This window comes from Dunckerocampus dactyliophorus, chromosome 1, assembly GCF_027744805.1.
Source record: "Dunckerocampus dactyliophorus isolate RoL2022-P2 chromosome 1, RoL_Ddac_1.1, whole genome shotgun sequence".
Taxonomy (NCBI): Eukaryota; Metazoa; Chordata; class Actinopteri; order Syngnathiformes; family Syngnathidae; genus Dunckerocampus; species Dunckerocampus dactyliophorus.
In genome coordinates this window covers 10,667,027-10,694,876 of record NC_072819.1, presented here as the reverse complement: position 1 = coordinate 10,694,876, position 27,850 = coordinate 10,667,027, and the positions used below count along the sequence as shown (strand labels likewise).

The 27,850-nt window shown below is 42.1% G+C and overlaps 1 protein-coding gene across 7 annotated transcripts; it reads right to left on the bottom strand.

Moving 5' to 3' along the window:
* Positions 1–935: 935 nt before the first annotated feature.
* Positions 936–27,789, bottom strand: bin1b (bridging integrator 1b). 7 transcript variants are annotated; one of them, XM_054777610.1, is made up of 19 exons: positions 27,442–27,786; positions 19,394–19,474; positions 19,223–19,277; positions 16,649–16,743; positions 16,476–16,511; positions 16,216–16,311; positions 15,997–16,104; positions 12,464–12,556; positions 12,212–12,297; positions 12,066–12,141; positions 11,939–11,994; positions 9,361–9,405; positions 6,170–6,209; positions 5,955–6,062; positions 5,769–5,789; positions 5,471–5,647; positions 2,704–2,757; positions 2,526–2,627; positions 936–2,443 (listed from the first exon to the last, which is right to left on the bottom strand). In XM_054777610.1, exons 1-19 carry the CDS (start codon positions 27,520–27,522, stop codon positions 2,342–2,344), a joined length of 1,512 nt encoding a protein of 503 aa, XP_054633585.1. In that variant the 5' UTR covers positions 27,523–27,786; the 3' UTR covers positions 936–2,341. The 7 variants fall into 7 exon arrangements, with proteins under 7 accessions (XP_054633585.1, XP_054633594.1, XP_054633611.1 ...); XM_054777619.1 differs by lacking the exon at positions 16,476–16,511 and having other exon boundaries at positions 27,442–27,788; XM_054777636.1 differs by lacking the exon at positions 12,464–12,556 and having other exon boundaries at positions 27,442–27,787.
* Between the last annotated feature and the right edge of the window lie 61 nt (positions 27,790–27,850).

The window sequence follows — 27,850 nt, the reverse complement described above, 5'->3', positions numbered from 1 at the left end:
CACCGTGACTACTTATCCCCTGTCATCACACACACCTGTTGGCAGATTGTTTCCTGACCCACCCCTGTTGCCTGCCCCTCCCTGCTTTGTGTTCCTTACCTGCCTAGGCTTTCTGGTCCACTCCTTTGAATTGCTTGTATAGCTTTTTCCCTGCTTGGCTTTTTCCAGCAGTGGTGTTTTGTGTTCATGTTTTTGTTTCGCAGTGATTTTCTGTTTGTATTTTTCCTCCTGCTAGTACCGTGATAGCAGCGCTTTCTGTATAGTTATTTTTGTCTAGTCTTTCCGTGTCTAGGCTCGGCAGTTTGAGTTGTACTTTGTCTTTTTGTGTTCACTATTTTTGTGCCCTTTTGCCTTTAATAACTTTTGTTACACAGACTTCTGCTTCTCTGCGTTTTGGGGTTCTAATTCTGGCGTTCCGCCAGTTCCGTGACAGTGTGATCATGTTGTTGAATGTTGTAGAGTTACTGGAGGTATTTTTTTTCCAATAGGAAAAATTGCGTCCGGGAGCTGTTATGTTCAACTTTAGAGGTTCTGCTGTACACCACATGGCGGTTTGAATTTTACGGCTTCACTCTATCACAGGTTTTAAAAATAAAACAATTCGGTGGTTGAATGCGATCCATTAGGGAAAAAAATGCATATTTAAGCAAATTTTACATATTTTTTGCCTTTAGATTTTCAAGCATAAAAATGGCCAAATGAACTAAAAATACAAGGCATGAAGAATTCAAATTGTGAATGTAGTATTCTACACTTGCCACTGGGTGTCAGTAATGTTACATTAACACATTGGTTCTCAATTATTTTTTAAAATTATTATAATTCGATTTTTTTTCACGGGGCCCAGATTTCTGGTGGCGCCGCTGCCTGACACCCTCACCTTTGTCAATTTTCCATCCAAAATGATAAGTCCCAATTGTAATAAAAAGATCACACAGGCTTCATCCATCTTTAATAACTATTGTGTGACTGCTTCATGTTTTCGTCTGCATTACAATTTTAGGTATCATTAATGCACGAGAACAGAGATATTGACATGACAAACACAATAAAATGCCTTTTTTCCCCATCATTGAACAATCTTGTAGTGGTAGTTAGAGGAGTCCTTCAGGCCACTGGTCTTGGGCCAAGTCATTCACTGTCATCCCAACATGGCTTCACAGTGCAAGTTTGTTTTATGCAACATTCAAAGTCTGGCAGTAACACACTACACCCTTTACTTCTTGCCTTGGTCACTTGTTTCCAAGCTTTATAGCTGAGTTCACTACAAATTGCTGGGTTGCACGTGACGTCACATCCGGTTGCAGTCGCCACTGGCTCAAGTACTGTAGATGGAGGTCAAACAAGCATATTTGTAGATAAACGTCAAGTGAAGTCAGAGTTAAAATGGCGCGCACATTCGCTGTTCTCGCATGTGGAAATCATTCAAATAGGGATTTTGGAAAAAGTTATCACTACGATAGTCCATCATGAAGGGGGGAAAAGTAGGTAGCTGCTGAACCTCGTCGAGGGCAGTCGAGTCTGAACACACCCGAGTTTGACAGACAACAAAGCAAACTAAAATCAAAGTTAAAATATTGCTGGAACTCCAAAATGCTTATGGAAAACGCGGAGAGAATTGCCTCACAACAGCAAACTATAGATTTGTCATTTCCTCATACCGGTTCATCCAAAATGCTCCAACTGTGTAAGTGCCCAATTATTCAATAAACACAATAAATACACCGCCAAGATTACAAAGCCTGCTCTGTTGCAAGAAAAGAGGATGGAAAAGTAACATATAAAAGACACCAGCACCAGCCGTGTTCATACGCTACACCCCCATGGAAAAACAGCGCAGGGAAACAATGGACACATAGAAGAATGGATTCATGCAGGCTGACTTGGTGTAAGAACGCAGATAGACATGTTAGAAGCTCCATTTTCATCTGCTACATTCATTACGTCTGAAGATAAGCTTTCACCGCTGTTTCATCACCTTGTTTTCAACTGTTTCATGCATTTATGCAACACACCATGCACACTCACACAATTGGAGCAAATGATTTCAGCATTAAATCTGCCAAACATTGTACAACGATGCTACTGAGTGCCATATAGAGCATCATACCTGAAGTGACTCAGACTGTGGTTCCAACCCAGCAATACGTAAAACATGTGAAGAACTACAAACAGTGCCAGATACCTTTTGTGAATACTTACATTTCAAATGCATATTCAGATTAATTTAGTCTTGGATGAGTTCTAGATTTTTTTTTGTAAATGGCACCATTTTCAGACACAAAAAAACAATCATTTGATATTTCCTTTGTTTAATCCCAGACATTGTGCATCTTGAACCTCAAAACTTCTGGGTGAAGTTCTCGGGGAAGACGCCTTTGGATGAAATGTCTTTGCTGCGTTTCCAGACAGATTCCTGCACACCCATGAGCCAGCCGTCGTCCTGCACACACACACACACACACACACACATTAGACCAGTCCTGTACGTCTCCACCAGTGTTGCAAGCACGGATGTCACGGACTTGCTCATCTGGGTTATCGAAGGCCAAAACCAGCACAACATCTCCAATCGTCAGCTCCAGCTCATCCCCATCAGTGGCAGCATATTCATGGATCGCTTTGACCTGGGGCAGGAAGGTTGGGTGAGTTAAAAAAAAAAAGTCACACATTCCACCTCAGACCCCCCCGGAGATATTTCACCTTGTAGAGGAATCCAGGAGGGAGCTCGTATTCCGAGCTGTTGGATGCAGAACTCTGTCGAAAAAGAAAACGTGCATGATCTGAGAGGAATATTCCAGTGAAGTTGTTCAGGTTGATTAAATCCTGACGAGTCGGGATAGTCGGATGATAGTGGCATAAAAATGAGATATCAGCTATATCGGCATAAATAATGATATCGGCACGCGAGTAATGACATGCTCAGTATGTCCCCAGTCTGAAGTTTCCAAGTTTCCCCTTCAGATTGTAAATATGCAATTTACAATGAGTGCCAAGTGTTATGTTTTGCTCTTTGCGTGTAAAGTAGCTCCATAGCGCCTACGCTCTCATCTCATTGGCTGACTTATACAGCGCGTACGTGAGTTTGTGTGAGAGACAGGCTTCTCCCTTCAACCTCCTTCCTCTTTGTATTCGCCCTTAAACTAACTTAAACAATTAAGTTACAAATTAAAATTTTGCACACAGCATTATCGTGTAGTGCGTGTGCGTTTGTCTGTGAGACCAGCTGACTCTTAGACTCTTTGAGTCACGTTTCGACTCAGGCTGGTCCTCCTCCTCCTCCTTCTTCTGCCTCCACTTGCGCTCCTGATCAAAACATCTCGTGAACGGTAAGATTGTTTGTGTTTTTCAGTTTTATTCATTTACAGTAATCTTATTTATTACCTTATTTTATATGGAATGTTACTCTACTATGTTTATGATAACGTTTTCTTATATTTTCCCACCATATTTGGTAAACTTTGAATATTTTGAAGTGTTAAAGGAGTGAGTTTGAGAAGATCTTGGAACGGATTAGGCTATTTACATGTATTTTACGCTTCGTATAACATAAAAACCCTATAACATAAAGGTTCTCGGAACGGATTATTTACGTTGTAGGGGCGTCTACTGTATTTGAATATTTTAACCGGCGTGACTCACCCCAGTCGACATTCTCCTGATATTTTGTTGTCTCAAACTCTAAAATGACTTGCAGTAGTAATTCCACTTCATCGTAAGTCTAGACGAGCCTTTGAACGTGGAAGACAACTTATGCTAATGCATTCTTTCTTCTTCTATAGTTTGGTGTGGGATGCGGTTCCGTCTGTGTGTCCGTTTACAGTGCCACATGTAGGTGTGCCTCGTGTGTTACATCGTTTTTACCAGTGATCCGTTCCCGTCTAGATGCAACTATTTACTAAACCGGCACAGTGTGGACGCAAATTTTTTTCAACCCACAAAAAAAAAAAAATCCCAGGAATGTTTTCGTGTGGACAGGGTGTTAGTTTATTTGTGAAATGCGTCCTTTGACATCACGGTAAAAGAAGCATAATGTGTTCCGGTATTGGATATCGGTATCAGTTGATGTCAATAGCCACAGGTGAGAGGTCAGTGAGTACGTTTACATGCAGTCAAATAATCCTATCATAACCGGAATATTAGCAATAACCCAGTTGCGCACGGCCATGTAAACATCAATAACCCTTTTGAAAAACCCGAATATGCTCATATTCCGTTTTTTAAAAACCTGAATATTACGCCTGGGTTACTCCTTTTCTAACCAGAAAATCGGGTCATATACGCCTATCGGGATATCCCGATCAAAAGGAACATTAATTTGTGTTCTGCGCATGTTCTATTCGAAAGGAACTACTTGTAAACATGACAACACGCAAAACCCCATACTTTTGGAGCGAGGGAGGAACAAGCCACCTCGTTAGTGTGGTGAAAGACAGGAACATTATGTCTCTTACTGATGGTAGAAAGTACCGCAATAGCGAAATCTATCAGAACGTGAGCAAGCAGTTACGCGAAGCAGGGTTTGTACGAACGCATCTTCAGTGTGTCCGGGGGCTGTGGGGATATAGCATGGATATGGATGGCACAGCTACGGCTCCATTTCCTATTTCTTCACGTTCTCGCCTTCCATGAATGAAGAAAGTGAGACAGAATAGTGTCAAGTACTGGTGGTGGGTCAGTACCAGCACCAAAACAAAGGTGTTCATTATCCGCCATGCCGGTGTTGTTGTTGTTTTTGGATACAGGAAGAAGAAGCGGAAATGACGCGCATTGCGTCATGACGTTTCCCGTGCGTCAAAACATCGTCCGCGTGGGTTTGGTTGTTTTTTTTCACGTCACGCAGGTAAATGGGTTTATTTCGAATGTTTCAGAAACCGGAATATTGACCTTAACCTGAATATTGACTGCATGTAAACATAGTCATTCCCATTCCCAAGTCTCAAGTCTCACGTAAAGACGTCCAAGACAAGACAGGTCGAGTCAACTCCAAAGTCATAGGTTGGAAATTTTCGAGTCCTTACAATGAGGCAATCAATGAGGCAGATTCTGTGGGAGAATTTGTTGTCTAGCTGGAAATGACATAATGATCACGTTAGTTGAATACTTTGAATGGGGACACATTTTACACTCACTGAAAATCTCAAGTATTTTCAAGTCATCAGACTAAAGTCAGAGTCAGGGGCCGAGTCATTGATGTCTATGCAATGTCTGCACGTCCAACTTGAGTTGCAAGTCTTTGATGATATTGTCAAGTCGAGTCCAAAGTCATCAAAATTGTGAATTGAGTCTGACTCCAGTCCAAATCCAGTGACTGTAGTCCATACCTCTGTCAATATCAGTAATGAGGTGCTGGGCATTATTGGGTATCGGTAAGAAAGCCAGTATCGAGCATCTCTACTCCCGAGTACGGTTATATGACTTTTGGATCTGTGAATTCCCGACTTGGTTTGAACTCAAACATGAACTTTACCTGCACTTCATCATCTCCCCAGCCCCCCGGACCCACACTGGCACCATCATCGTGCCACGTGGGCTCGCTGTGCAACTGAGCGTTGTTACGGTCCCAGTCAGTCTGAGCATTATAATCCCATCCAACCTGAAGCTGCTCTTGGGGATGCTCCTCATCATCGGCCGCCGTCTGCTCATGCTACAGGTTAAAGGTTGTGGGGCGTTGCAAGAGAAGGAAGGGGGTCGGATGCGGGGGGGTTTAGTAGGTAAGTGGGTGTCAACATGCAGAAGATAAGCCCATGTCATGAGTCCATTCTTACCCACGAGTCCCAAGAGCACTCCTTCACGCGGCAGTAAAGCAAATATCTCAATGAGGCTGATGAGATGCAACATGGAGTTAATCACAACACAGATCAGCTGGTGTGCTCTGAGCTCACACCGTCTCCCACACACTAAACATCGCACACGCTACATCACGGGCTGTGATGTCCCAACATTCAGCTGACCTGTGGCGTTCTGGGTTCTGCGTTAACATCGGCGATGTCGTCATCAAGCGACTCGTCATGCTGCGGCCTCAGTGACGGAGGAGGCCGGCTGGGAGGTGGGCCGGGCCTCTTCCAAACACACGTGCACATGCAGAAGGGCACACTTTAATACGCAAACACGCCTGCTTGGGGGATGCAGCACCCTGAGGTCAAAGTACAAATATTTTTTTTGGTACCGTTGGTGAGGTGGCCGCCCGGCTGTGGTTGGCTTCTTCACTTTAAGACACAAAGACAGGAAAGGGAGAGAAGTGACACACTGGAACATGTTTAACATGCAAAATGCAAGCTAAAAGGGGACGTTTTGAATCACGCACACACACTTCAGCGCAAAATAACTCAGTCCAAGCAAGCTGCATGCACATTGCCTACACACATTATGAACACCTGAATTTGAGATGCCCCAAAATCTTATTTGTGTACATCAGGAGTGTCCAAACTATTTCCACTGAGGGCTGCATGGTGAAAAATCAAAGGATGCCGGGGGGGCACTTTGATATTTTCAATTTTGTAAACAGGCAGAGAAACAATACAAAATTACAGTAAATTCCAGACTATAAGGTGGTACTTTTTTCACACACTTTTTATCCCTGCAGCTTAACCAATGATGCGGCTAATTTATGGCTAAAAGAACTACAGTTCCCATGATATTTAGAATGCAGAGTCAGGAAATAGTGAATTTGTGAAGTGGACACTACTGTCATGTTTTGAAGTCTTATGTAGCAATCATGTTTTGATCTGACAAATCTTCAGTAAGTTTGATCAAGTGTAATGGTAATCTTTTAATTTTATTTGAACATGCATACAGGTTACAATGGAATACATCACATGTTCCACATGTCCAAAAGGACTAGGAAGAAGCAAAGCTTATTTAATCCTACCCCTCGTCCATTTCACATCGACTGCAATACATTTATTCACTTACTGTATTCCGATGTAGTTTTTACCAGTTGATACATGGGAAAACGATACAATGGAAAATGATAAGGATAACAGTGTAGTAATATAATTGTCAGGGTTTTTCTTCAATCATAATAAAAAATAATTAGTATAATTGTAAATAAATAATACTCAGTTTAAAGACATAACTGAACTTTCTCCTCTCTTGTTGGAAAGTATTGTATGACATTTGGGTTAGCAGGTTGTTGTTTGCTTTATGCATAATTTTAGCTGTTTGAAAATTTACTAGATCAGCGAATGTTAATATTTGTGATTTTAGAAATAGAGGATTTGGATGTTCTCTATACGCGGCGTTATGGATTACCCTAACTGACCTTTTTTGCAGTACATTTAGTGAATTAAGATGACTTGTATATGCTTTGCTGCCCTCTGTCTGCCATTTGTTGCAGCACACCTCTGAGCCAAGGGGAGGAGCTAATTAGTTACACCTGCGCCTCATTAGAGTGGCTTCTTAATCTGTGTGCAGACTACACTCTCTGCCAGATTGTTACCTGACCTCCACAGAGACCTGCCCCTCCCAGCAACTCTAGTATCTCAGTGTATTCGGCTTTCTGGTCATTTCCTAGTCTTTGTAAGTACCCTGTTCCCTGCTTGGCTATCTCCAGCAGCGCTCTTCCTGAGTTTTGTTGTACTTTCTGTTAGTGTTGCTAGCAGCTCTTTTAGTTCATATTTTGTGCCTATTTCCTGCTCCGTTACCGTGCTTAGCAGCGTTTTATGCTATTGTTAGTTTTTTCTCCGAGAGTGTATTTGAGCTGAACTTTGTTTCCTGTTTTTGTCATTTTGTATTTTTGCCACTTTTTGTAAAAAACTTACAACTAACTAACAACTACGGCCTTCGACCGATCCTAACATTATAGTTATTATTGTGTCATGTACACAATAAGTCCCCAACTAACAACACAATTGGTTCCAGACGACCGTTCTTATGTCGAATCGTCCTTAAGTAGGGGAAAAGGTAATATTACCAATGATATAGGTACTACATGTACGTGTATACATATACAGTATATGTGTATGTATGTAAATATGAGTTTGGATGCAGCAGTAATATTAAACGAGGATAATTAATGAAAAAAACAATAATAAAAGTGATATAATAATACGTAATGATAAATGTTATTTACCTTTGAAGAGGAGTGGCCGAGCATACGTCGTTGTGGTGGAGTTGGAGGAGGAGTTATTGAAATAAAGGACAAGTCGTCGTCGTGGTTAGACTCTTCTAAAAGAGGTAGTGTTCTGTGGGTGGTGTAGAATTAAGCAGGCCTATTAACTCTTCATAAACTTTAATTACACCCTCTGTCCGGGTTGTATCATTTAGCTTTCCATTTAGCTTTACACTGTATCTCCCCAGTCTAACTCTTCCTCTGTTGGTCTCATTAGATCTAACGCTGCCTCTGTTGGTCCCATTAGCAGTGTCACAGTGCCCTCTACTGGTCAAGCATGTACAGTAGCAGTATAAATACTGATTGAGCGACAAGGCAAAATAAAATAAAATATAGTCCAGTCGGCTTGTGTTCGTATCCGCGAGTGTTCGCTAGTCGGGTGTTCGTAAGTTGGGGACCTAGGCTAGTGTATTGTGCTTCTGCTTAGACCACAGCAGCTGTCGTCTTAGGTGTTGTCACCGGAGCTAACAAGTGATGCTGGGAACACATATATATTTAAAGACAAAACAGCCTTTACCTCAGCTTTGTGTTCTTTGGGTTAACTGTGGTAACTAATTATGTTCACATTTTTACTGTAATTAATGCATGCACAGCATGACAAGCCACACCTCTGTTATGACAGTGGACATGAGCAACTGTAGCGCCCCCACAGTTGCACACAGTGTCTGACATGCTTTTTTTTTTTTTTTTTTTTTTTTTTTTTTAAACATTATGCCTACCTTAACACATCCAGTGCAGTGGTCATTTCCACACCATATACTATAAGTATCTCCAACTCGCATCCATTCATCCTCACAACAACACAACCTCATTCCCACCACACCACTGCGAGGTGCATTCAGTGACACTCCGAACTCAAATATCAACGCAACAAAAGCAGGTCATAGGAGACCAATGGGCGTCAGTCAGTGGTAGTTCATTCAAGCAATCTTCTAATTTCCACATACAAAAGAGGCTGAAATGAACTTCCCAGTTATTCGTGTAATATATAACAGTACACCTTAGTTAATTAATTCATGTTATTTTTACACTTTTGACACCCCTGGTGTACGTAAATAAGGTTGTGGCTGTGTTTGTGAAATTCAACATCCACAGATAACAAAATTCATCTTGTGTTGAGTTTTAATGCAAGGGAAACACAAGGTGAAGCACAAAAAAAACCTCCCTGAACTTCTGATGGGTTTCCGTTCCCAAGCATAAGACTGAAAGTCAGGTGCTGCGATGCAGCAGCCATGCAGCACCTTTACCTCTTTCCAGCAGCTGCGGTCTTGGCTGCTGTAGTACCATCTTTTCTGCAGTAGGAAGCAGTGTGGGGGACGTTACTCTTTGGACATGTTAGATACCGCCACTCCTAAAAACTGTGAGTGGTTTCTCAGGGCCAAATAACGAGCCACAATAGTGCCTGTGATGTGTCAGAAGCATCACACTGTACTTTATGTACTATACTGTCATTCCCAAAGTACTTTTTGTCAAAGACATTAAAGAACTGGACAAATTTTAAAGACTGCATCAACTTGGCCACAAGAATAATGAAACGCACACCAACAAATAATGACGTAGTCGGACCAAACAACAACACTACAGTACAAAGGATTACTGAAAACAAAGATCAGGAATTGGAAACTTTTCATCAGCAATATTAATTTGACAATAAATTATGTCCAACAAAATACAGTAAAGGTACTGGTTTAATTTATTTCAACATGCATGTTACATTGGAATACATCACAGTTCCACATGTCCAAAAGCAGTAGTAAGAAGCAAAGCTTGTTGAATTCTACCCCCTGTCCGTTTTACACCAATTGCAATACATTTGTTCACATCCTGTATTCCAAATACATTGAAAATGAATGAGATAATGTAATAATGCGATAAATAGTAGAAAAAATTGTCGTCAAGTTTCAAATTTAGTCAAATTTCTTGTCCCCGTAACTACTTGATTTGACAATCCTAATAAATGATTGCTTAGTACCTTTACGCATGTTGATTTTGAGATGAAAGAGTTGGCAAGCATTTATGAACTAAAAATGTTTTTTTTCCCGCCATGAGCCTGAAAATGGGGGTGCGGTTTATACACGACGCTTTATGGTATATACACTGCTCAAAAAAATTGAGGAACACTTGGAAAACACATCAGATCTAAACTGGGGGAAAAATGATCTTGAATATCTTTCCTGATAATAAGTGGGTGATGTATTAGTAACAAAACGATGCCACATCATTTGATAGAAATGAAAATGATCACCCTATAGGGGGGGGGAAATCAAAGACACCCCAAAAATGAAAGTGAAAAAATGATGCAGCACACTGGTCCATTTTGCCAAAATGTCATTGTAGCAACTCAAAATGATTCTCAGTAGTTTGTGTGGCCCCCACGTGCTTGTACGCATGCCTGACAACGTCGGGGCATGCTCCTAATGAGACTACGGATGGTGTCCTGGGGGATCTCCTCCCAGATCTGGACCAGGGCATCACTGCGGTAACTGGACGCATGGAGGAGATTCCAGGAGACAGGTAGTTACTCCAGGAGAGCTGGACAGGGCCGTAGAAGGTCCTTCAACCCTCAGCAGGATTGGTATCTGCTCCTTTGTGCAAGGAGGAACAGGACGAGCACTGCCAGAGCCCTACAAAATGACCTCCAGCAGGCCACTGGTGTTGAATGTTTCTGACCAAACAATCAGAAACAGGCTCCATGAGGGTGGCCTGAGGGCCCGACGTCCTGTAGTGGGCCCTGTGCTCACTGCCCAGCACCGTAGAGCTCGATTGGCATTTGCCATAGACCACCAGAATTGGCAACTACACCACTGGTGCCCTGTGCTCTTCCCTGATGAGAGCAAGTTCAACCTGAGCACATGCGACAGACGTGAAAGGGTCTGGAGATGCCGTGGAGAACGTTATGCTGCCTGCAACATCATTCAGCATGACCGGTTTGGTGGTGGGTCAGTGCTGGTCTGGGGAGGCATATCCCTGGAAGGACGCACAGACCTCTACATGTTAGATAACGGCACCCTGACTGCTATTAGATATCGGGATGAAATCCTTGGACCCATTGTCAGAACCTACGCTGGTGCAATGGGACCTGGTTTCTTCCTGGTCCACGACAATGCCTGACCTCATGTGGCTAGTGTATGCAGGTAGTTCCTGGAGGATGAAGGAATTGATACCATTGACTGGCCCCCACGTTCACCTGACCTAAACCCAATAGAACACCTCTGGGACATTATGTTTAGGTCCATCCGGCGCCGCCAGGTTGCTCCTCAGACTGTCCAGGAGCTCATTGATGCCCTGGTCCAGATCTGGGAGGAGATCCCCCAGGACACCATGCGTAGTCTCATTAGGAGCATGCCCCGACGTTGTCAGGCATGCGTACAAGCACGTGGGGGCCACACAAACTACTGAGAATCATTTTGAGTTGCTACAATGACATTTTAGCAAAATGGACCAGTCTGCTGCATCATTTTTTCACTTTCATTTTTGGGGTGTCTTTGATTTCCCCCCTCTATAGGGTGATCATTTTCATTTCTATCAAATGATGTGGCATCATTTTGTTACTAATACATCACCCACTTATTATCAGGAAAGATATTCAAGATCATTTTTCCCCCAGTTTAGATCTGATGTGTTTTTCCAAGTGTTCCTTTAATTTTTTATATATATATATATATATATATATATAAATATGGGGTAGGTGAAGGGGTAGGATTGAATAATCTCTACTTCTTCCTACTCCTTTTCAGACATATTGAATTGTGGAACTGTGATGTTCCTTCATGAAACTTAAGTAAATAAACTATGACCATTTCCTGAAACATTTCACTGACTTACTTGAGCTGCCGCTGTTCTTCCAGTTTGGTCATGATGTCATTGAGGTTTTGACTCAGCTGAGGATGAGGAAAGAGGATGATGAAGGATGATGAAGCTCCGACTAGAAAGGTTCACAAGTTGCACTCACCTTGCTCATCTCTCTGTGGAACCTCTCCTGATGACCCGCCAAACTCTGGAATGTGTTAACATAGACGCCAACACGACTGTGCACACACACACATCGGTCAGGCTGAATGGTCATAAAACATGTCGGATGTTGTGGCGCCGTCTCACCTGTCCCACAGCACTGGAAGCTGGTCTTGTAACTCCACATTCAGCTCTTCAAAAATCTTTTGAGCGCGACCCAGCTCCTCCTCAGCCTACACATGCATACACACACACACACACACACAAATGAATAGTAGCACAGCTAAGTACACAAACAATATAATTCAGTGGCGCACATGCAAACAAAGTGTCCCCAGTGAATGCAGGCAAGTGCACATGAAGGCACAAGCAATGAGATGACAGCTGTCATGTTTTCACCTGGTTGTAGGAGAGGTTAGTTTGAGCCACCTGGTGGGCAGAGAGCAAACCCTGAGCCCAGCTTGGCGCCGCCAACTCCAACAGGGCCGCAGGCTGAGCACGCATGCAGAGGAGGACGATTGGGAGGAGGTGGGGGGTATAGTTCCAAACAAAGCAAACATGTTAGTGAAGAATTACCAGGGCAACACTTCATTAGCAAACCGAAGATTGGATCTGTCTTATGACAGCGGAACCCACAGACACCTCACTGCGCCCCACTATTTGAGAAACGTTCCGTTGTAGGTCTTGACTATAGTGACGATGAAGTTTTCGTACATGCGCAAATCTGCCTTCTACTGGCTAATAATCTGAAAAACATTTTACTGAGTGCATTTTGTTAGTTGCTGTGGTAAAATCCAGGTTAATGCTGCCATGCTTTTATTTTGAAGCTTACTTTGCACTGAACAGGAAGTCCGATTGGCGATTATGATCAAGTTAAAAATACTACAACACACGGCAACCATGAAGGGACCAATTTTTGACAGAAATGACCCCTTTGGCTCTCACATTGGACGGAAAACTGCACTTTCTTTCATCCACAATCTTGAAGTGAGACATGACCACACATGCAGTGAAATAGGATTCACTTATTCCGCCTATAAAGCTCTCTATTAAAAGACCTTGAAAACGTAGAGGCACACTCACGATAACATGTAATACATATACAGTATACAGTATTTTGCTGTATTTTGATCATTTTAAAGGGGACCTATTATACTCATTTTCAGGCCATTGTGTTGAGTTCTGGACTTCTATAGAGCAGCTACACACGATAACCCGCACAGAAAGCAGACTCTGCGCCTCCTCCTGCAGTGTTTCCTGCCTCCTGCTCAAATGGTCTGTGTAATTTACTCCACCCCACGGCCCTCCTCCAGGTACACCTCCCACCGAGCCCACTCCGCTGTGATTGGTCACACTCCCAAGCACTCCAGAGGACTTCCAGACAGCTCCTGAACCCGTTTTGTCCGATTACTGACACAAAAAAAACACAGCTAGGACACTGATAAATTGTTACTTACAGCTTGCTCTTCTGACTCTTCAACACGACCGAGTAACGTTGGAAAGATGTCGGACAACAGTGTGGCTGGTAGTCCAGCTTTCAGGGCTCATTTCCACATGCGCAAAGCTCATTATCTGACGCGTTGGCATGGTTTTAACACGAGAAGACAACATTGTAACAACATTTATGGGTCAGAAAAGAGGACAAGCACAATAGGTCCCCTTTAAGCATTACTGGAACTTCCTTCCTGGGTGCATTGATTTCACATAGCAACATAGCAACGAACGCTCCTTTCGTCGACAGCAGCATAGAGAGAGCATTTTCTACCGATAATCATGGCAGATTTTGTGAGAGCTGCCGCCATTCTCCTAGTGTTAGCATGTATTACTAGTCAACAGTTACAGTTAGTAAAATTACTAACAGCCATAAGGCATGATTTTATAACCTGGCATTAACTTTTCCAAACTTACAGACAATGCAACAAATCCAGTAGCTTACCTTACCTAGAGACATTGTGAGTAAGGCGCTGTGTCACTACGCCAGAAAAATAGTTCTTCAGGGTTAGCTCCTACAATAACAATGTCTCTGTAGCTTGGTTAATGTGCAGGTCCCAGTATGTAAATAGAACATTGTTGGCATCTTTTGGAGGTTTTTTTAGAGGGCTTTATAGGTGTAATAGGTGCTTTCCATTATGTGCATTGTTAGCTCTCTTTAGAACGCACCAAAAGGGAAAGACGTGGTCATATCTCACTTAAGGGTTGTGGATGATGATTCCAAAAACAGTGCAGTTTTCCTAAGCAGGCACTTTATAGCAGTAAGAAGAACACAGCGGACCGGGACTTGATGAGATGGTCGACACAGACGTGCTGTCGACACAAGCGGAACTGCCCACAACTCATTTTTTTAACCGCTGCATATTCTACACACAAATTTAAGCATAGCCTCACATCATGACAATTACAAACTATATGCTTTGTCAGCTGGAGCTCAAAGCTTGGAGTTCAATATGTTTAACTCCATAGCATATTTTGACCTACATTGAGAAGGAAGCTAGGGGTGTCCAAACATTTTCCACCGAGGGTCACATACTTAAAAATCAAAAGTATGCAGAGACCATTTTGATGTTTTCACTTTGTAAAAAAGACATTTCAGCTTGTAATTTTTTAATTGGAATTTTAGAATGTACCACGGGCCAATACAAATTGAGCTGCGAACCCTGGGGAGCACTTTGGACACCCCTGAATAAAGTAAACAAAGTAATCAAAGCCTGTATGTGGTGGGAAAAGGTGGAACTTAAAAGGTCCCTTCCATGATTCATCAACTTTGCTTAAATATGTTATATATTGTTTGTAATTATGTTCTACATTGTTCGACTTTTGAAAGAAAACGATAAATTCGTAAAAATGACATGCATAGTTCATGGCGCCAGCCATGATGAGCTAGCTCTCACAGTTCAGCCTCAATTCTAGAAGTGACACCATCGGGGCCATTTCGCTCAGGTACAGTAAACAAACATGGTGGTGTACGAGAGAGAGGGTGTTTACAGTGATTATAGCGAAGATTTGAGTGATGTGTCAATAGTTTCCAGGGAGGAAGAAACATTTGGAGATGAAATAGAGAACTTGCAGAACATGTACTTGAACCTTAAGCCATGGAGATGGAGATTGGTCGCCTTCAAAACACAGAATGGTAAGTGTAAATGACTCTGGAGTTGCTTATCCTTCAATTATTGTTTTAAATCAGCTTCTTTCTAGCCTGTTTTATTCTATATTTCGCCGTCATTGACTTTCCCGCGGCAAAAGATATTTATATAACATGTATAATGCTTTGCAGCCTTGTCACTCTCGTGGAATAGAGTTTAGAAGACATTATGTAAACAAGACATGACTTACTGCCAACTTTGACGTAGTCTTCGTTGTCTTTGTTTTTTTTCCTGTGTACTGGTGGAATAGCCTCCTTTTTCCAAATGGGTTTATACCGTACTTTAAGCCAAATGCTTCATGTAAAGGTGGTCCTTCAAGCAGTCATCAGTGAAATGATCACTGCAAAGAACAGAACTTGATGTGGGCGTCCTTCTGTCTCTCGTTCTCTGCACTTGCTTCATCCATTTTTGTCTTAAACCTTCCTCTTTTGGAAAAGCAAACAAACTTACAGTATCACTCGGATAGTGTAAACATCCAGCAGCAACACAACATTTTGGAACACCTACTATTTTGATGAAAAACATACGGAACCAAGACGACGATCTACCTTGAGAAGCGTTTGTGTACTGCTTTAGCTGCGAGGTGTCACCCTGATGACGTCACTTCGGGAAATGAGGCTGAGCTGCAAGCTAGTTTGTCATAGCTGGCGGCCATGAACTATAAATGTAGTTTTTGTGAATTTTGCGAAAAATTGAACAATGTAGTAGGCCTACATAATTACAAACAATATGTACCATATTTGAGCAAAGTTGATGAATCATGTCAGGTACCCGTTAAGTCAAAATGTTTACCTTGGCGATCTTGGCCTCGTCCTTCTTCTTGCCTTTCTGTAAGGAGGAAAAGTGATGCCTCGCGCTGTCAAAGTCCACCATCTTCCTGTCACGCTTTGCAATGCGAGCCTGTCAAAGAAAAGCGGACTCTACTTGCTTAGTCACACAATCATAGATAATACATTTTTTTTATCTACAGTATGAAGTGACCCTCAAATCTGCACGTTGGGACTTACACACCTTGATGTCAGCGAACTGAGCCAGGTAGGAATCCATGGTGAGCACCGAATTGTCTGTGACGTTCTGATGGAAGTCCAACCACTGTGTGTCTGTGTCCTACATACACACGCACAACATCATGTCCTTTTAGTCAAACATGCACTAGAACGTCCTCAGCTCCTTTAAACCTCACATTTGAATGACATCATAATCTTTTCTTTCCCGCTGGTTCAACTGGACCTCAATTCTGGTTACTGCATTTCAATCCATCTACATTTTACCTCCAAGTTATTGTCCATCTCCTTCTCTATCATCTCCTTCAGCGGGAAGGACACACGCATGCAGCAAAGAAAGTGACAACAGAAATAACGGAAATAAAGGTGATTGAGGGAGTGCTGAAGTCATGAGAGAAAAGCAGGAAAGGGAGGGCAGCGGCAAAGACCAAAGACCTCACCTCCACCAGGGCGTCCATCTCCTCTTTGCCGAACCATTCGGGCTCGTACATGTCGGCCAGACAGTCCTGAAGCCTCCGTGATGTCTCGTGCATTGCTGAAACATGTTAGACATAAAGTATTTGTTTCAGACATGCTTAAATGTGTTGCATAAAGGAACATGTTGTGGTTAAATTTGCACAATTCAGCATGTCCGAAACGGAGTATAGGAAGCAACAGGTCTTACATAATCCCATCCCTGCTCCGTATCTATTACTGATAATTCATTCACAGCACATCTTTTACATGATGACACTAACAATATTCTGAGTGCTTACATTTTCTAATTTCAACTTTGTTCACTTCCTGTGTGGAAAGAAAGAAAGGAAGGTGTTTCTATCCAAAAAGCCAGTTGGAGTTTAAAAAAAACAACAAAAAAACCACCTGTTTGTAGCTTGGACAGTGTTACAAAAAAGGAAAAAATATAAACGTTTAGAAAAGAACGTTAAAAATAAAAGGACAAATCTAATAAACATAAAATAATAAAATATGAATTAATGATTAATAATAAATACAAAATAAATAATGACAATAACTGAAGACATTAAAATAAGGACAAGTACCAGTCAAAGGTTTGGACACACATTCTCATTCAATAGCATGAGGAAGTGTGTCCTAACTTTTGACTGGTAGTGTCTAGAAAAGAAAAAAAATCACAAATGTGACTAAATATGTGACTACATTTCACAATTTATCGGTAATTTCTGTGTATAAATTAATGAATAATTTAGTGTAGTCACAATGATGTCATCTTCAATATTTATAATGCAGTCCCTCGTTTATCGCCGTTAATTGGTTCTAGACTTCTAGACTCAAGTTAATTCATGCTAGCACACTGCCTTTTACCACACACGTCAAACAGCCATGTAATCATCTCTCTGGAAAACCTTGGCTGGAACTTGAACTGGTGGATGGTGGGTCGGCATTCATTTTGTGCTTTTAATTTGATGTTATTCATGTCTTAGTTTTACACAATACATCATAAATAAGATAAATTAGATCCCTATAATGTACGACCAATGTACGACACCACTTTGAGCAACTCTTATGCGCTAGCTATGGGATCACTGCAGGGACACAAGAGACGGCAGCCGCTTTAACAATAGAAATCTACCAAGCAAACTAGTTAGCCTCTAATTTATTTTTTTCTAAACTTAAGAAAGGGTTTCAAACGGAGTGGGGAAGAAGGACAGAGTAAGAAGCCAAAAACACAAGAGAGTGAGGGAGCGATGTTCAAAGTGGCTAGAGACGACTGTAATACTTTTGCTTCCTCTGGTTCTTCGCTGAACTCGATGTCGATTTTGAATTTTCCCCATCTTCCCCAAGTCATGTGCTTTCATGGTGCGTTTTGTCAGATGTTCATTTCTGTAGATGTTTGTTCCTTTCAGCTTGCTTCTCTGCCTCAGCAATGCCACCTTGGCTTTTTTGTTGGTGAGCTTTGTGCAGGTGTGGTGTAGTTATTCCTGCCATTGGAATGCATGTGTTGATGTTGTTGACATCTACAGTACATCCACCCCCTTTGATTGGAGAAAGTTGGGCCCCTGTTGCGCACATAATGCTGACATGCGATGTGAAGCCCAGTCACAACCACATTCTTCGTGTGTGTGTTCTGTCCCAAATCATCAATCTTGCACATCATTTGCGATATCATGCGATCCTGTTCATCAATTTGCTTCTTTAAAACATCCACTTTTCCTTCCTACCCATCAGTTTTTTTACTGACTGGCGTTTTATCATTCTTCTCTTCCTTCACGTGTTTCGTTAAGTCATCACGCTGTGTATCTATTTGGATGTTTAGCTCCTTGCTATTTGCAGAGCTCTCCTTCCTCACGCAATTAATCTCCTTGCGAACTTGTGGGTTCTGCATCCTTGCGTCATTCAACATCACCGTTTTATCTCCGGTCGTGTAACTCCTTCCTGGCTCTCTTCCACGTCCTCCTCCTCTGCGTTCACAGCAGCAGAAGCATTTTTTCTGCTCATGCCGACCGTTGCCAGTCCACACCTTTGAAGTTCGCACATTAACGACACTTAGCCTGTGTTCCTCACGATTAGCGGCAATCGTAATTCGTTCTTTTCCGTGAGTTAGTGCCTCACGCTAGACCGGTGATTCTCAACCCTTTTCAGTGGCACGAGTCTTCATCTTGCGCCTTTATTGTGAAGGGGATTTTTTTATGCGGTGTTGCGGTGTGGTTTATTAATACTACTAGAAATGGCAACAAATCAAGTGCTATGTAAGCAGTGTTGTCATAGAACAAGACCGCTTGTTAGTAGTCTACTGCCATTAAGACTGTGCCAGTCCTGTCTCTTGTTGAGCCTTTTTATTTTATGCTTCTTATATATCAGCTGTTTAAGTGAAATGTGCATCTTAGTTATCTTAGTTATTTCATTGTCAAATTTGGAGGTGTTCGAAATCTCCATGTAAAATGGGTGTATAATGTGCATATGGGCAAAAGCATTGCCTGCGGTTACCATAGCAACAACACTGCCCCCTGCACTGGGGTGCAGCGCTTTTAAAAGGTTATGGGAGAGTTTCTTACTCTTCACTGCAGTCAGGTAGGCTTTCAGATCCTTCTGCAACTTGGTGCCTTCTCCCTAGAGGTTAGGAGATAAGGAAAGCAAAGTGAAACAAGCTTCCATCATAAGACGCAGCAGCCACAACAGTCCAAAAGAATTGTTCGACCACCAGCAGTGGTGCTCGTGGTGCTCACCATCTGCTTGTTGAAGTTGGCCACCATCTCCTCAAAGACCTCGTCTCTCGTCTCGTCCGCTTTACCGAGTTTCTGCAAAACCTGGAAATCGCAACTTGTCAAGTCAATTTTATGTCTTTAGTGCCAAAACACACGACAGAAGTTGTCTCGTGGCACATGGAGCAGCTCCGCAACCATGCTCACCCAACTGAACCCCACGAGAGCAAGCGCATGCGACGGCGGCAAGGAAAAACATGTGTCGCCGTGTTCAAACGTTACGCACTTCACATCTGCTCCTATGACTTTCTAATACCTTTGACCTCATGGTAAGGTCACCCAGACATGATTGGTGTGACTGAAACCAGGACTGTGTCTCAAACCGAATACTTCCATCAATACAATTGTAGGGGTGATACAATATGGGACGAGACAACACATGATATTGGGTTCACGATAACGAGACGACACGATACTGTAGCATTATTTTTAAGAAAGCTACTATGACAAAATATAGGACTGGACAAACAGACTTTTTTTATTTAATGACTCACAAAACAATGCAGTTACTTATTGAAATTGTTTTATACAGTAACTTTGCATACATGATTTTCACAAATTGAAGCTTTCTTGCCATTTTTGTAGCAACAAATGACTTTCTCAGATACAATATTGTTCAACTGATGTTCACAAGGGTTTAGTACCACAGCGTGTTACAAACACCGTTTTTATGCAGACAGAGGAGGTAGTAAGTACTCCAGAACTTGGAACACATGTAGGAATTAGTTGCACCAGCTGCCAAGGCTTGATCAACCTCCATTTCTGCAGAATAGCTTTAAATTGTTGACCCATTTTGTGGTCCCTGAAACAAGCCTTTTTATGTCATTCTGAAATACACATTATTTTTCAGTTTTGGGTAACCTTACATTCTTTTTAACCTCTGGCAGTTCCCCACTTACCTTTGTACCATTTCAAGCTAGTCATTGGACTTGAACAACTTGAATTTCAATAAATAACTTGAAAAATTGTGGCGTTCTAAATCTTTTGACTGGTAGTGCAGGTTTAAATTAGACGCTCCTATCACACGTTTTGATAGAAGTTATATACAGTGATTGTGTTATGATCTGACAAATCTTAAGAAATTTTGATCAAATGTAGAATTTGTAAGTATAGTGTAAGCAATCCTTCCACTTCCAAATTCCATGTATTACATTAGTGGGCCAGCAAGGCCTTCTCTGCTGGCCTAAAATCTATCAGAAGCACTGACCTACATTTCCAACTTAAATTGATAAATGGGTTCCATGAAATTGTAGTGTATTGCATTGTCACAGTCTATCATCTTCATTTCACAGCGTGTCTCTCGGCTGCACTGCTTCCAGTACACGCAATGTACTTTTTGTACAATCAAATTTCAGAGCCTTCAGAATCAATAGAACAATTAGATTTTAGATTCATCCCCACAATAACGTCAGCATTTTTCTGTCTTCCGCTTGATCTGAGCGAAAGTGTTCGAGAACTAGTCCATCAAGTTCTGGATAGGAGGATGGATTTCGTCCACAAATAATTGGCATCTCTGGTGAGTATGATGTATTTTATTTATATTTGATGTTTTTGTCACCTTATTAGATCAATATTGATTCTGAGCCCCTCCAGATGTCGTAGTGTAGAGGTTTGGAGTTGCCTGACGCTCGTTATGCCAAGCACCAAATTTATCGGCAGCTTCCACCGATGAGCGCAAGTGGAAGTTACGTAAAGTTACTAGCAGGGATGTAACTCAGGAGTATCGGCAACAATGTACTCCAAGATGAAGTGTTAAGTGTTTTTCATGCTTTAGTAATAATGGTATTCATCCCCAATATGCCAAATGTGTATGATACATACCAGGCTGGTGCAAAATTCCGAATTAGAATTTTTGGTAAATCCCAGCCTGGCCTTTCTATTCTTCTTGCTAATGAGATGCTAATGTTAGCATCTTATGGCGTAGCCATTGTTCTTTTGGTCATTATGTATTTTACAGGTGAAGTGTCCTGGGAAGCCGTGTCATTACGTCACAAGGGTTACGCCTCCAATCAGGTGATAACAAAAGGCAATTTAAACGCAATTTAAATAATATTTATTTTGTCAAACGTCCGGATGAAAAGCTAATCCTGCGTCGGAATGACACAAACTACTTCCAGCTATTATTGTTATGTAAGACTGCAGTATTTGCTTGTTCTTGAACGCTACCATAAAGCAGTGACCAAACACAGCTCTGTCACGGAGATGAAACACTTCCTGCTCTCCAAAATAAAACACACTGCTCAAAAAAAATAAAGGGAACACTAAAATAACACATCCTAGATCTGAACGAATGAAATATTCTTATTAAATACTGGGGTTCTTTACGTAGTTTGAATGTGCTAACAGCAAAATCACACAAAATGGAAATCAAATGTGTTATTATTATTATTATTATTATTATTATTATTATTATCATTATTGGGGGTGTCTTGCTGTCCACCTGCTGTCTATTCCATTTGCACAGCAGCAATTGATTGATTGTCAATCTGTGTTGCTTCCTAAGTGGACAGTTTGAGTGACTGACATTCTGATTGATTGTTTCCTTTACTTTTTTGAGCAGTGTACTTCTCTCACGAGCGCTGCGCAATTGTAAGCTACTGATAACCACAAAAAACTTGACTCTACATGCAATATGAGTGTGGATTAAAGGAAGAAACCTAGATGGTGACTTCTATGTTTATACTGTATTTCTGGGCCGTAGTCACAAAGTGTCTTAAAGTCCTCTAAGACAGTGGTCCCCAAACTTTTTTGACCCACGGACCGGCTTGTGTTTACCCTGTTGCCAGGTGTGATTGGTTGTTATAAAAAGAGGGCAAGACAAATGTGCTTTGCTCTCCTCGTAATGCATGGACAGTAAAATCCACCAATCATATAACTTGGCTTTGGTTAATAAATGTATAATCATGACATGAATTTTGTGTCATGGTGATGAAACTCAGCAAAATTAAATGAAATTACCTCATTCACATGCCCATTATATTGATATGCTTATTATGTTTACTTAATTGGGATGTCCCGATCCACATTTTTTGGCTTCGGATACAATCCGATATTTTTTATAGTCTTGCCGATCCGATCCGGTACCAATCTTTTTTGTTTTGTTTGTTTTTTTTAATAATAATGTGTTGTTACAAACATAAATTTGTGGAATTGAATATGGTTATGAAACTAGCTCTTCAAAGCTTTACAAATAATGCAACCAAAGTATTGCTGAATTTACTTTTTTATTACACAGCATGACCAACATGTTGTTTGGCTTTTGTAACAAACCCCTGAGAGTCAGGTCCCTAATCCAATAAAAGATCCAATAAAAGTCCATCCAATAAAACATAAAATCGGAAAAAATGGGCGTGCAAAATATTTTTAGGGTAGGACTAATCATTTGACATGGTTATAGATCAATTTGTGGTGTCATTTAGAATGTATGACTCTCCTATAGGCCCTATGAATCTGTTTAATTTTTTCACAAATTGCGTTTAAATTTTTTTTGAATTCAGATTTTTTTTTTACCTTTTCCACTTATTTTACCAGCATAGAGTGTGTGCTATCTGGATTACTGAATGAAATGCAAAAATATATAATAAATTGCAGTTATTGATGCAATACATCATTTTGTCCAGTAATTGAGAAATGGATGTAGCTTAGCTAACTTTTCTAATGGGATGTCAGCCTCAGCACATATTGCTACAAAGTCTTTAACAAACTGGAATGCCCGTGCTTGTGGTTAAGGAAGATGGAGTCATTCCAATCGCGTTATTAATGTAAGATATTTCAATGACGCCCTTATTTTGCTTACACAATTAGACAAATGTGACAAAGAGTGCTCTTATTTTGAAGGCCGGAATGTGTTGTGTGTGTATTGCGAATGGCAATTGACGGTTGATAAGCGCAGGGTGCAAGATAAACGTGCTTCTTGTCTTTTGTCACTCAGAACCTGCACGTCGTCAGTGGGCATTATAAAATGGTCCTTAGATTAAAGCAGTAAAACACAACACGTTGATAATATACTCATCCAGCCTGAGTCGCACACAGCTGCACTAACTAAATTAAGCGAACCTCGCTAGCTTCCATTCACGCTCCATAACAGAGGAGTTTCCAAGGTTTTTTGCCGCCGTTTCGACATGTTTAGTAGTGTTTGTGCGGCCCCTATTATAAGCAACCAGCGGTTAAAGCGACTCTTCCCATGCTAGCTCCCTACACCATGACGCAGCAGACTGGGAACAGTGAGAGGGAACTACCGCTGTAGCTACGGACGCAAATATCCAACATCCAACGTGAACCCAAGTTCACCACGGGACACCACGAACATGTCTGCTTAGTGGTGTTGCGTTTTCTTCTTCTTGCGGGTGGCGCGAGTCGAGTGGCAACCAGCTTTGAGGCGCATTACCGCGCCTACCATGTTGGAGTGTGGCTCAGAGTTTACGGGATCGGCCCGATCTCGTGGCAGAAGCCGATATTATCCGATCTTTCCATACACAGCGGATCGGCAGCCAATCCCAGTCCTGAAGATAGGATCGGGACATCCCCGTTACGTCATGTATTTGATATTAATGGTGGACGCAGACTCAGCTGTCAGACATTCCTGTGATTGCTGGCGTCCTTATAAAAAGCGGTTTGATTTGGCAGAATGACTAAAACAGCGGGCAACAAGGACAAAAAAATCGAGCCCGCAGCGTGTTATTAAATCGCTGTCATTTAGCGTACAGAGAATATCTCTCTTTTCGCTCCGTCTTTCCGCCATCTTGTCGGTTTAACACACTCTTAGGCTTCTTAAACGTCCTCCTTTCCTCTCCTAACATGTTTCCGCCTTAGGAGCTCTCTTAAGGCCTAAGATGCTTTTTGAATGACTTTTATTTTCCTTTTTTTTGAGAAAAATCTTAGAATCCGAGTAAATCTATGATTTTTTGAGAATACGGGCCATGGTGTGTATGTGGTGGGAACACACTCCTTCATTTTGTGCAATTTTAATAATCCTCCACATCATTCACTGCACTGTGCAAAATATTTGCACACATTTGCGTAATAAGGTCAGTAAAATTCTGGCATTTAGCTGACCGAATGAAAGTCTGCTGTGGCTCTCATATTTACAAAAAATGTTGTTGCTGATTGGCCCTTTCTTTACAGCTGACACAATGTTGCTATCATCAACTCAACTGCTGATGTTTTCCTTGGTCGACCTGTTTTATCACCTGTTTTATGTCTTTTCCTGGCTATTACCAATGTTTGTGCAATGCTTCTGATTTATTTTCCATCTTCTCTCTGATTCCCGGTTGCTTGTTTTTCGCCAATAGACGGCGCTCTGGTTTTCATGTTGTTTTCACCTCTAAATGCAGTCTACACAGGCAAAACCTATCTTGCCCTATCTGAAACTCAGCGTAGACTTTCAGTGCTGTTTACTGACACACCTGGGCAACGCAACACACCTGTCAGTCACATGTTCTAATATGTTTTGCTCACATGAAAAATGGGCGGGTTCAAACAAAAAGTGCTATCTTCGAAGTTGTGCATCTGATCCTGGAAATAAGATCGGAAATGTTGCTCTCTGGTCTCATATTCATCTTTTGATGGCAAACCCAAATGGTTGCAGTGTACAGCCGACTCTCTGTCCTCACCGTCCTTGTCCCCTCAGCGAGCCTCACCGGCCAGGGCGGCGGAGCCAACTGCCTATTATCGTATTTATTCCTTAATTTTATTTCATTTCTTTTGACTTGTCTTCATGACGTGCATGAATGTGCTGTCCAGTGAGCGAGCAGGTCATGTCCTTTACTTGATGGATCGTTTTGTCTTTCTATTCATTTCTAACAAAAGTCCCCCATCCACTGTCCTTCCAGGACCTCCCATGAGGAACGACAGAAAGGCCACTGGACTCAGATGAGATCGTGATAACAACCATTTTTTCAAAGTATGACTTCTTTCAAACAAAAGCACATGGCCGTGGACGTGGTGTGTGTAAAAGACTGTCCCAGAGAATCGCAATCCCATTTCTGCTGCCAGGTCACGAAGGTGGCCTGCAAGCCACATTTAGCAGGCTGACGGGGACTTCCCCTCTGCCGCCTGCACGACGGGCTCATATTTCCTTCCCTAGCGCCACCGTGGGGTTGATGTTACTTCTGCAAGTGAGGAAACGTGAGTGCACAAATAAAAGCGGTTTAATAAGATCCCCCATGCCTGTGCCGCTTCGATATCCTTCAAATACGGCATAAAGAGCCACTTGTGCGCCACTCACACATGCCTGCAATGTGCCGGTGTTCCATTTCAACACCCAAAAATACACACAGACGCTTTGTGGCAATGAGAGAAATGGGGAGGTGGGGGTAAGGGGCTATTCATAGATGTGTGACCCCCCCACCACCACCACCGCAAGGCAGTAAGGCATGCTGGGAAGGACAGGTTTGCACCCCAAGGAGCGCGGCCTTGAGTATTTTACATTTACGTGGCTCGTCTCTGAGAGATCGGAAGCCAAACAAAACATCTCGGTTTCTTTCTCCGCAGCACGACGAGAGGCTCGGCTGCAAGATGACGCCAGTGAGCAGACAGCTGCGGGTGACGCCCTCCTAAGCCCGGCCGGGCCCCCCCGCCCCCCCACGACAGCCGGCAGCCTTACGGATGACGATGACCCTCTGACCTTCTTCCACCGGGATGCGTCGCTGCTGATTGGCAGCTTTTTTTTTAACCTCATTAAATATCAACGCGTTAACCGTGTACTTTACATCGGGCCTCCTTTTTTGCAACATTTCATGCAGAACGTGCGCGCTTGCTTGCTTGTGTGTGTGTGTGTGTGCGTGTGCGTCACGTGGCTGTGAGGTGATTAAAAGCTAAAGGACCAGCAGAGAAGCTGGACAAAGCAGTTCGACACGTCACCTCACAATCATTAACTACTTTCTCTTCCACATTTCACGGCTTCCTCTGTTTAACTGTTTTTTTTTTTTGCTTTAGTTTAGTTATTTGCCACTGCGACTTTATTTCCCTCACAGCATAAGCCAATCATATTAATATTTTGATGATATCGTTACATTCTTATATTGTAGTTTTTATATATTCTTAAATTCTTCTTTAGTCATCAATCTTCATGATCGTGAATCACAAAATAAAAATTGTAAGTATCCATATTGGCCGTGCTGCATTTACTCGAAATCAGGTCGATAGCAAAATTTGCAGTATCGCCCAACCCTGGTATGCACTAAGTGTGTGTTTCTTCTGGAATCTCAACACAGAGGGTGGAAATTAGAGGTGGACGGATCGATCTACATATGGATATTATCGATACCAGGTTAGTATCCGTATCAGATCGTGTTGTACTATTTACGAACTCAGGGAATAAGTCCTTGGACGCAAGAGGGCAGTTGGGAGCAGAAGGATTTACATGAGATATAATAGTAGTTTTTTTTTTTTGCTTTTGTTTGGTTATTTTGCTCTATTGACTTTATTTTGCTGAATGTAAAAAAGGAGAATAATTGTATTATTTTGTTCATATTGTTACATTGTTCACAAATGAGACAAATATTTTTTGTTTGTCTAAAATCCCAGTGGTGTGTTTTTATTCTGATCATTATCGTGATCAACAAGCTAAAAAAAAAAAAATCGGTATCAATCTAGTGAAAAGTAAACTGGCGCTACATTTAATTGGCGTGAGAGCGATACCGACATTTCACCCATCTCTATTGGAAATGTCTCCCTCTAGTGGTGGGCAACGACCCTGCAGCGATTTCACAGTTTGAGGTTGAATTGGAACATTGAAGAAACGAAATGAAGAAACAATTTGAAGTGCGTGGTGTTGACGGGATGTGGGGAAACGCGAGAAGGGGGAGAACGATTCAATACCTGAACAGACCCAATGCGTAGCCTTGCTGATATTTGATACGACCTGATGATATGACAAATCACCTCAGTAATTTGTTCAAATAAACGCTACAATTTACAATCAGGCATACACTTTTTAAGCATCAGCACAATGAGAAGGTCAAATGACGTCCATGGCAACTGGTTGTGTTCAGGTAAGAACTTTGTCGTACCTTCTCCTGCGCTCTGCTCAGCCTCTTCTGGACCGTGATGGCCAGTTTCCCGGCGGTGACCCCCTTCCCGGTCTCGGCCATGGCGTGCTGCGTTCGGGGCTCTCCGGTAAAGGCGAGGCGGTGCTGAGTGGCAAGTGTCTCTGTGCGTAAAAGCCACCAGACGCCGATTTGGCTCGCTGCGCGTAACTCTAATCCCGGTACAGCTTCTTAAAGGAGCCGTGCGTAACTTAATCCGGATTTTGTGCGAGTCCAAAGTGAACAAGAGAAATAAAGTGGATCTGGAACAGAACCTTACAGTTTTGGCCTCTCGCTGCTAATTCATGAAGACTTGCGCTGCAAATGGGCGACCGATTAGGTTTCCCCCTTAAAGGCGCAGCGCTGCTAGTATTATTAGGCGACACCTGGCATG